This window comes from Coregonus clupeaformis, chromosome 1, assembly GCF_020615455.1.
Source record: "Coregonus clupeaformis isolate EN_2021a chromosome 1, ASM2061545v1, whole genome shotgun sequence".
Taxonomy (NCBI): Eukaryota; Metazoa; Chordata; class Actinopteri; order Salmoniformes; family Salmonidae; genus Coregonus; species Coregonus clupeaformis.
In genome coordinates, this window is record NC_059192.1 from 98964952 (window position 1) to 98975912 (window position 10961).

The 10961-nt window shown below is 42.3% G+C and overlaps 1 protein-coding gene across 2 annotated transcripts; it reads left to right on the forward strand.

The window, feature by feature from the left end:
- The first annotated feature begins 1762 nt into the window (after positions 1–1762).
- Positions 1763–9735, forward strand: thumpd1 (THUMP domain containing 1). Of its 2 annotated transcripts, XR_006661804.1 has the most exons (6): positions 1763–2339; positions 2670–2841; positions 3360–3445; positions 3634–3796; positions 8232–9444; positions 9476–9735. XR_006661804.1 is itself a non-coding variant. In XM_045225214.1 (5 exons), exons 1-5 carry the CDS (start codon positions 2136–2138, stop codon positions 8537–8539), a joined length of 933 nt encoding a protein of 310 aa, XP_045081149.1. In that variant the 5' UTR covers positions 1763–2135; the 3' UTR covers positions 8540–9735. The 2 variants fall into 2 exon arrangements, 1 of the variants encoding a protein (XP_045081149.1); XM_045225214.1 differs by having other exon boundaries at positions 8232–9735.
- The last annotated feature ends 1226 nt before the right edge of the window (positions 9736–10961 follow it).

Sequence of the window (10961 nt, forward strand, 5' to 3'; positions counted from 1 at the left end):
CGACATGAGGTGGCTATTATTACTATCTGACAGATAGCTAGAGGCTAGAGCTGAACTGGCTGTGGTAGTACTTGCTAAAGTTGGATAATTAATTCACCTCATTCGAGAGGGGATGAAACATTAGGTAACATTACATGTCAGTCAGTTAGCTTCGCTACTAGCTCAGCACTGGGGATAAACACTAGTTTAGTTTTTTTCTGATAAGTTAAACAGCAGTTAACTTGCCAGCTATATCAGTCAACTAAAGAGTAGCCAGTTTCTGCTCTGCTTGCTTTTACAACTAGAAAAAAAGAGCGCAACACATACACACTGACAGCAGCTGCCTCTGTTCAACGCTCCCGTGCCTTTCCAGAAAGCCTTTCAGAAGCTTTGCCTTCACACAGCCTGTCTGACCGGTCCTAAATCCAGCCAGCTGCAACCTCCAAACAGCCGACCCAACCACTCTGAGTGTCATGACCCCCCATCCCCAGTGAAAGTTGCGCCCCTGAATGAAGTACCTTACTGTGATTGTTTTCAATTAAACTAATCAAAAACAAACAAAATAGCTTCTTAGCAAAGAGCAATTTCTCAAGCAAAACTTTTGCTAGGACTGTCTGGGAGTGTTCTGAGTGTGGAGGAGAAAACTGAAAACTAGCTGTTATTGGCAGAGAGGTTTGGAACTCTCTTTCTTATTGGTCTATTAACTAATTTACCACCTGGTGATGTCACCAGGCAGGCCAAAACTCCATCCCACCAAAACAGGCAGAAATTACAGGCGGTCTTTTCAAACAGCTCTTACACTAAAAGGGAATTATCCTAATTTTCACAATTTCACAGTATTCTTCAAACCTCGTAGTGTTGGAAATGTATATAAAACCCAGGAAAATCACGTTTTTGACTGCAAAGGGCCTTTAACAAGTAAAACTTTTTTTTTAAAGATAGAGGTTAAAATAATTGGTACCCCTGTTTTCAGTATTCCAGCACACTACCCTTGAGGATAATGACACTGAGCCTTTTTTTTTTAAAGCATGAGATTGGAGAAACATTGGAAGGGATCTTAGACCATTCCTGCATACAGAATCTTTCCAGATCCTTTATATGTTTCGTCTGCGCTTACGGACTACCCTCTTCAATTCAAACCACAGGTTTTCAATAGGGTTCAAGTCCAGAGACTGAGATGGCCATTGCAAAATGTTGATTTTGTGGTCAATTAACCAATTCTTTGTAGATGTTGATGTGTGCTTGAGGTTATTGTCTTGCTGGAAGATCCACGTGTTGCCAAGTGTCAGCCTCATGGCAGAGGCAACCAAGTTTTTGGCTAAAATGTCCTGGTACTTGGTAATGTTCATGATGCCGTTGACCTTAACAAGGGCCACATGACCACTGGAAGCTAAATATCCCCATAACATCAAAGATGCACCACCATATATTACTGTAGGTATGAGGTACTTTTCTGTCCCGCAATAAGAGCTACGATGCTAATATTTGTGTAAACTCTTCAGAATTGTAATCTGTGTGTGTCACTGAGTAGGCTGCCAATTTCATGGACCCAAGATACATGGGTATGGATGTACACTGCAAGATAAGCATGCCCTCAATGCAATTCTGAAGTTTATACATCCACAGTGCGATTTCAACGGATTTTACATTTTTGTTGTCAAATTGTCTTTTGTTGAATTTATATAACATTCCAACCTTGTTTAGCATTTCTAGTCTAATTGTGGCATGATTCCAATATTTTCAGTTTCAATGGGGGACTTTTATTTTGAAGGCAAAACGCCGATTCCACTATTGTTGCTCACGCTTGTTTTTCGCGACACTCGCGTGTTTGAATGAACGAAGGAGCCCACGAAAACCTTCAGACTCAACTTGAGAACAGTACGATAAAAGTTTACTAGTATTTCAGTAAATTAATCGATACATTGTTAGCATTTCATCCAACGTGTACGATCACTGATTGAGGTTTGGTAGCTAACGTAAGCAATCCCGGCTCGTGTCGTTTGTTGTGCTAGCTTGCATGTTAGCTAGCTAGCCAACTCTGCTATCCTTGCTACTGCTAAACAAGAAACTAGCTAGATAGATAACATTATCCAGGTAAATGTATTTTTTCTAACAGTTAACAAACTATTAGCCAGCAGTCCTGTATATGATCAAATATGTCTGAAGCACAAGACTTGAGAAAGCGCAGCAAGAAACACTATGGCGGCGGACACCGGAGTAAGAAGTACAAGGGTTCCCGGGAGCTCGAGGTGGGCATGCAAGGTATTCTCATGACCTGTAATATGAACGAGAGGAAATGCACGGCGGAAGCATTCAACCTGCTAAACGAATACGCCGACCAACTCTACGGACCTGAGAATGTAAGCAGCACATTTAGCTAGGCCATGTACGAACACGTTAAGAGGTGCTTCCCTTCATTCCTTCACTGATCTGGCCTAAATGGACTGGTGAAAAGCCGTTGAGTGGAACCGATACCTGTCCAATAATGTTATTCAAATCAGGGATCAACTGAATGTAGCTAGGCGGAAGGAGTCATTTCTAAAGTAACTGAGCGAGCCAACTTTACGAAATCCTGAAGTGTTTATTGTTAGTAGATTATTATTTCTACATCTTCATCGGTAGTGATCTTTGTTAATAGTTATAAATCTGTCTTTTTGTTTACTAACGTCTCTAAACTCCTGACAACCCAGTTTAAGGAACCTGAGGAGAGCGGTAGTGAGGAAGAGGAGGATGAAGATGTGGAGGCAGCTCTGAAGAAGGAGGTGACGCAGCTCAAAGCATCGTCAGGGAAACGGGAGCGGCGCTTCCAGGCCATGGACAGCGGGGCCAACAACGTCATCTTCATCAAGACGAAGAACCTCGGTGAGGAAGAGTTTGACAGACGGCATCCCCCCCCCCGACACACACACAGTGACAGCATCCCAGCTCCTTAGACGGAGATGGAGCATGTCTTAAAAGGCACCTTATTCCCTATATAGTGCACTACTTTTGATCAGGGCACTGAGTGGAGAGTGAGAAGAGTGTGACTTATCTGAGAAGACTAATTTAGCAGACACTTTTATCATAGTTCTTTAGCTAATTTCAATCATCCTTAGTTTTATCCTAGCCTGGGTACCAGTCTGTTTGTGCCGTCACGCCACTCCTTGGCATGACAAGGAGTTGACATGATAGCATAAACAGATCTGGGACCAGGCTAGTTTTATCCTTAGTTAAATAAAGAACTGCCAACATTGTGACAGTTACACCTATTCAGAAGTCCTCAAAATAGTCTGTTTGTTTATAACGAACTTGTGTCCTTTTATACTCCCCATCCTCTCTCACTCACTCGCTCTCTCTCACGCTCTCGATCTCTCTCACTCACTCTCTCTCTCTCTCTCCAGACCCTGATAAGCTGGTGCATCACATCCTGTCAGACCTCCACCTCACCAAGAAGAACAAGTCACGAGTCATCCTCAGAATGCTGCCGGTGAGCACATGTAATGGCATGGGCTGAGTGTCAAATGGCACGGAGGTTTCCTGACCGTACAACCAGAAGAGAAAGGGAGAGTCTCGGGACTAGCAGGAATAATTTCTTTTTTCTAGAATGTGTGTGTTTTTTTGTGGAGGGGGGGGGGGGTTCTCCGTATGGTTCTGATGGTTCTCTGTGTGTTCTAGGTGAGTGGAACATGCAAGGCGTTCCAGGAGGACATGGATAAGTACCTGAGTGTGTTCTTAGAGCCGTGGTTTAAAGCCCCCAACCAGGGCAGCTACCAGATCGCCTTCAAGGCCCGGAACAGCTCCCACAACAAGAGGGATGACATCATCAAGGCCCTGGCAGGTAGGCTACATGGACACAGTAGGGAAACACGTGTCTAGATACAGTAATGTTCAGAGACCAGAATTACATTGTATTTATCACATGCGCCAAATACAACTAGTGTAGACTTTACATTGAAATGCTCGCTTACGAACCTTACCCAACGATGCAAAATAAAATAGTAACTAACACGAGGAATAAAATAAAACACACAAGAATGGAGCTATATACAGGAAGTACCAGATCAATGTGGAGCTATATACAGGAAGTACCAGTACCAGATCAATGTGGAGCTATATACAGGAAGTACCAGATCAATGTGGAGCTATATACAGGAAGTACCAGTACCAGATCAATATGGAGCTATACACAGGAAGTACCAGTACCAGATCAATGTGGAGCTATATACAGGAAGTACCAGTACCAGATCAATGTGGAGCTATATACAGGGAGTACCAGTACCAGATCAATGTGCTGCTATATACAGGGAGTACCAGTACCAGATCAATGTGGAGCTATATACAGGGAGTACCAGTACCAGATTAATATGGAGCTATATACAGGAAGTACCAGTACGAGATCAATGTGCAGAGGTACAATGTATTTGAGGTAGATGTGTACATTAAGGCAGGGTAAAGTGACTAGGCATCAGGATAGATAATAATAATAATAAGGTATTTGAGGTAGATATGTACATGAAGTCAGGGTAAAGGAGTCATCAGGATAGATAATAATAATAGTAAATTAAAGAACAGAGTAGCAGCAGTGTGGATGAGTGTAAAAGTTTGTGCGTGTGTTTGTGTTGTGTCGGTGTGAACGTGTGAGGGTTTTATGTGGGAGTGTAGAGTGTGTGTGTATATATATAAACTCAGCAAAAAAAGAAACGTCCCATTTTCAGGACCCTGTCTTTCAAAGATAATTTGTAAAAATCCAAATAACTTCACAGATCTTCATTGTAAAGGGTTTAAACACTGTTTCCCATGCTTGTTCAATGAACCATAAACAATTAATGAACATGCACCTGTGGAACGGTCGTTTAAGACACTGACAGCTTACAGACGGTAGGCAATTAAGGTCACAGTTATGAAAACTTAGGACACTAAAGAGGCCTTTCTACTGACTCTGAAAAACACTTGTTGATGAAGCCCTTGACTGCTGTGGTAAACTCCTCAATGCTATGGGATGAATCCTCGAACATATCCCAGTTTGTTGATGAAGCCCGTGACTGTTGTGGTAAACTCCTCAATGCTATGGGATGAATCCTGGAACATATCCCAGTTTGTACTAGCGAAACAGACTTGTAGCCTCGTGTCTGCTTCGGCCGACCACCTCCATCCTAGATATCTCTGTATATCTCAGACCACCTCCATCCTAGATATCTCTGTATATCTCAGACCACCTCCATCCTAGATATCTCTGTATATCTCAGACCACCTCCATCCTAGATATCTCTGTATATCTCAGACCACCTCCATCCTAGATACAGTGGGGGGAAAAAGTATTTAGTCAGCCACCAATTGTGCAAGTTCTCCCACTTAAAAAGATGAGAGAGGCCTGTAATTTTCATCATAGGTACACGTCAACTATGACAGACAAATTGAGAGAAAAAAATCCAGAAAATCACATTGTAGGATTTTTTATGAATTTATTTGCAAATTATGGTGGAAAATAAGTATTTGGTCACCTACAAACAAGCAAGATTTCTGGCTCTCACAGACCTGTAACTTCTTCTTTAAGAGGCTCCTCTGTCCTCCACTCGTTACCTGTATTAATGGCACCTGTTTGAACTTGTTATCAGTATAAAAGACACCTGTCCACAACCTCAAACAGTCACACTCCAAACTCCACTATGGCCAAGACCAAAGAGCTGTCAAAGGACACCAGAAACAAAATTGTAGACCTGCACCAGGCTGGGAAGACTGAATCTGCAATAGGTAAGCAGCTTGGTTTGAAGAAATCAACTGTGGGAGCAATTATTAGGAAATGGAAGACATACAAGACCACTGATAATCTCCCTCGATCTGGGGCTCCACGCAAGATCTCACCCCGTGGGGTCAAAATGATCACAAGAACGGTGAGCAAAAATCCCAGAACCACACGGGGGGACCTAGTGAATGACCTGCAGAGAGCTGGGACCAAAGTAACAAAGCCTACCATCAGTAACACACTACGCCGCCAGGGACTCAAATCCTGCAGTGCCAGACGTGTCCCCCTGCTTAAGCCAGTACATGTCCAGGCCCGTCTGAAGTTTGCTAGAGTGCATTTGGATGATCCAGAAGAGGATTGGGAGAATGTCATATGGTCAGATGAAACCAAAATATAACTTTTTGGTAAAAACTCAACTCGCCGTGTTTGGAGGACAAAGAATGCTGAGTTGCATCCAAAGAACACCATACCTACTGTAAAGCATGGGGGTGGAAACATCATGCTTTGGGGCTGTTTTTCTGCAAAGGGACCAGGACGACTGATCCGTGTAAAGGAAAGAATGAATGGGGCCGTGTATCGTGAGATTTTGAGTGAAAACCTCCTTCCATCAGCAAGGGCATTGAAGATGAAACGTGGCTGGGTCTTTCAGCATGACAATGATCCCAAACACACCGCCCGGGCAACGAAGGAGTGGCTTCGTAAGAAGCATTTCAAGGTCCTGGAGTGGCCTAGCCAGTCTCCAGATCTCAACCCCATAGAAAATCTTTGGAGGGAGTTGAAATCCGTTGCCCAGCGACAGCCCCAAAACATCACTGCTCTAGAGGAGATCTGCATGGAGGAATGGGCCAAAATACCAGCAACAGTGTGTGAAAACCTTGTGAAGACTTACAGAAAACGTTTGACCTGTGTCATTGCCAACAAAGGGTATATAACAAAGTATTGAGAAACTTTTGTTATTGACCAAATACTTATTTTCCAGCATAATTTGCAAATAAATTCATAAAAAATCCTACAATGTGATTTTCTGGATTTTTTTTCTCATTTTGTCTGATAGTTGACGTATACCTATGATGAAAATTACAGGCCTCTCATCTTTTTAAGTGGGAGAACTTGCACAATTGGTGGCTGACTAAATACTTTTTCTCCCCACTGTATATCTGTATATCTCATGTGGCCAGTTTCCAAGACACAGATTAAGTTTAGGCCTGGACTGAGAAGCATGCTGGATAGAGATCATGTCCAGGAAACTGGCTCTATACACTACCGGTCAAAAGTTTTAGAATACCTACTCATTCAAGGGTTCTTCTTTATTTTTTACTATTTTCTACATTGTAGAATCATAGTGAAGACATCAAAACTATGAAATAACACATATGGAGTCATGTAGTAACCAAGAAAGTATTAAACAAATCAAAATATATTTTATATTTGAGATTCTTCAAAATAGCCACCCTTTGCCTTGATGACAGCTTTGCACACTCTTGGCATTCTCTCAACCAGCTTCATGAGGTAGTCACCTGGAATGAATTCAACTAACAGGTGTGCCTTTTTAAAAGTTAATTTGTGGAATTTCTTTCCTTCTTAATGTGTTTGAGCCAATCAGTTGTGTTGTGACAAGGTAGGGGTGGTATACAGAAGTTAGCCCTATTTGGTAAAAAGACCAAGTCCATATTATGGCAAGAACAGCTCAATTAAGCAAAGAGAAACGACAGCCCATCATTACTTCAAGACATGAAGGTCAGTCAATACGAAACATTTCAAGAACTTTGAAAGTTTCTTAAAGTGCAGTCGCAAAAACCATCAAGCGCTATGATGAAACTGGCTCTCACGAGGACCACCCTTCAAAGTAGCCACCCTTTGCCTTGATGACAGCTTTGCACACTCTTGGCGTTCTCTCAACCAGCTTCACCTGGAATGCTTTTTCCAACAGTCTTAAACTGGCTCTGTATGTTCCTAGTGTGTTCATATCTCACACCTCTCCTGTCTCCATGGGACAACCCTTGTGCGTATACTGCGTTAGCTCATATCAACTCTGTACATTTTACATTTACGTCATTTAGCAGACGCTCTTATCCAGAGCGACTTACAGTTAGTGAGTGCATACATTATTTTTTTTAAATTATTTTTTCATACTGGCCCCCCGTGGGAATCGAACCCACAACCCTGGCGTTGCAAACGCCATGCTCTACCAACTGAGCTACATCCCTGCCAGCCATTCCCTCCCCTACCCTGGACGACGCTGGGCCAATTGCGCCCCTGGCAAAGCTTATATACAGTTGAAGTCGGAAGTTTACATACACTTAGGTTGGAGTCATTTAAAACTCGTTTTTCAACCACTAAATAAATCATTCTCTCTACTATTATTCTGACATTTTAACATTCTTAAAATAGAGTGGTGATCATAACTGACCTAAGACGGGGAATTTTTACTAGGATTAAATGTCAGGAATTGTGAAGAACTGAGTTTGAATGTATTTGGCTAAGGTGTATGTAAACTTCCGACTTCAACTGTATGTGTCTCCCCCTGCAGGCCTGGTGGGGAAGATGAATCCTAAGAACAAGGTTGACCTGACCACCCCTGAGCTCACCATCATCGTCGAGGTCATCAAGAGTGTGTGCTGCGTCAGCGTTGTCAGGGACTACACTCTATACAGGAAGTACAACCTGCAGGAGGTCGTCAAGGAGGAGGGGCCTAAGGACGGGAAACAGGAAGTGGTCACCACAAACCAGGAAGAGATCAAGTCGAACCAGGGAGAGAAGGATGGAAAGCAGGAAGAGGGAAAGGATGCCCCAAAAACGGACGGGGAAGGAGAGGGGGATGCGGAGGAGGAGAAGTAGATCCCTGTAACAGGAGGGAGAGGCGAAGAGGGAGAGTATGAGGGAGGAAGTGAAATAGAACTGATAAACAACTCAAAAGGCAACTGGCAGCACAGTGCAGGTGATGTAGTCAATGTGTTTTAGGTAGCTTTACTGTAGAACCGGTCCTATTCCTATTTTGCGTTCCAAATGGCACCCTAATCCCTATATAGTGCACTAATGTTGACCTGAGCCCTGTGGGCCCTGGACAAAAGTAGTGCACTATAAAGGGAATAGGGTTCCATTTGGGACGATCCCAGTGTGTTATTTCTTTCTTGTACCTCCATAGTTACCTACTACCAGGGTTGGGGTCAATTCCATTTCAATTCCAGTCAATTCAGAAAGTAAACTGAAATTCCATTTCTCTTCAATGTGGAACATTTGGAATTGGAATTTGGGTTACTTTCTGAATTGAAATGGTATTGACCCCAACCCTGACTACTACAAAATCCTTGGTCCTCCATTTTGTATTAATTCCAATATGTCCTCTTCATCACTGACAGTCCATTGGTCTCCTCTCCTTACCATCACACAGCCCTCACTGAAAGCTGATGGGTACATTTTAAATTTCATTAAATGTTTAAAAATATGCATTTTTATTTTTTTACTTAAAAGGTGTCATACATTTTTTTTAATTCCCTCGTTTTCCATAAATCCTGGTTGTAGGGTTCCGGATTTCCTGCTTATTCGGGGAATCCTACAACCTGGATTTCTGTAAAACCAGGGAATTTATTAAAAGTTCACTGAAGTTTTCCTCTGTAAATGAATGGAATCTCTCTGGAGTCTTGTAAGTTGACCCAGTTCTTACAGGGCTAGTTTGTCGGACCCAGATGAAGCATACTCATGGGCTAAAAAAAACACTTTCATTGAGAATCTCCATTGAAAGGGTTTCTTAGTCCAGGAACCGTCTCAGAGTAGGAGTACTGGTCAGGGATCAGGTCCCCTCCCCGGTCCATATAATTGTATTCGTTATAATCTTAAAGACAAAACTGATCCTAAATCGGCACCCCTACTCTGAGACATGGATATGGCCCCAGGAATGTAAGTCTGATCTGGGTGCAGGACTTAGACCCATATACAGTCCGATAATGGAGGTATACTGTAATATACCTTTTGTTTTGTAGAACAGAGTAACTTCCCAAAACAACTCCTTGAAATAAAGTGTGATTTTTGTTGTTGTTGGTGTGTTTTAAATTCTCGTTTACCTTCCACTTTGTTTTCAAAGTAACTCCGTTGCTAGGTTTCCATCCAATTGGCGGGAGATTTTCATGCGAATATTGTAAAATCTGCATTAAAAACAATATGCAAGTTTTCCAACGAGAGATGTTTCCATCCAATTGACTTGTTACAGATAAAAGGCTATGCATGATGTTGTGCACATAAAATCCCTTTTAGAGTTAAATTCCCACGTACGGAGGAAATGGGTTTCTATCGCATTTTCAACTCTACTGATGGGTTTCTCACAAAAAACGTTACGTTATATAGCAAGTGGCCACTCCGGTATTGGCACGTTTACCCTACATGCTGAGATTATTATGTACAAAAGAGAGAAATTAATATTTGTCAAAGAGATATATATATATATATATATATTTTACCAAGCATCGAAGATCATGTCACCAGAATAAGACCCTTGATATTTATTGGAAAGGAGCATCAAGCTCATCACCTTGCCCTTTCACCACCCTGTGAAGTTCCTCATAATGTATTTCATCTGTGGCCTAATAATCTGCATGCTTTCCCGACGAGTCGTAGTGGGAGGATCACACGTCATCGCTTAACTCCAAGTTTACTTCGAAATGATGGTTACTATATCAATATTTGCGCATAAAAGCGTTTCCACTGACATTCCTCGCGTAATTAATTTTACCGACACAAAAAGAACACACCATGTCTATAGAGTATTTTGCTTTGTCGACATTTGGAAAGTTTACCGAAAACAAATTCTGTTTCCATCAGGCCTGTCATGACATGTTTTTATCCCGACATGTACTTTACTCAGATGAAAAAAAAGTTGGATCGAAACCTGGTTACAGATACTGATTCCAATTTCATTTTGACGTGTGTCACTACCGCTCTGTAACACAAGGTGGCGCTGTATTGCACTGTAAACCTAGCCAAGTCTTCCATGTTGCCACTGTGAATTGAAGAGCACAGGGGGTTACCAAATCCTCTTCCTAGAGAGCTACTGACAGGCTTTTGCTCCAGCCCTATTTTACACCACACACCTGGTTCAGCTAATCAAGGTTGTGAGTATCAGCTGATTAGTCAAATCAGGTGTGTTACAGTAAGGCTGAAACAAAACCCTGCTTCTGGTCCGTAGCTCTGGCCACGCCCCGACTCCTGGGTGGAATTCATTAGGGCACACCGTAGCGAAACATTTTGCAATGGAAAAAGGAAAACA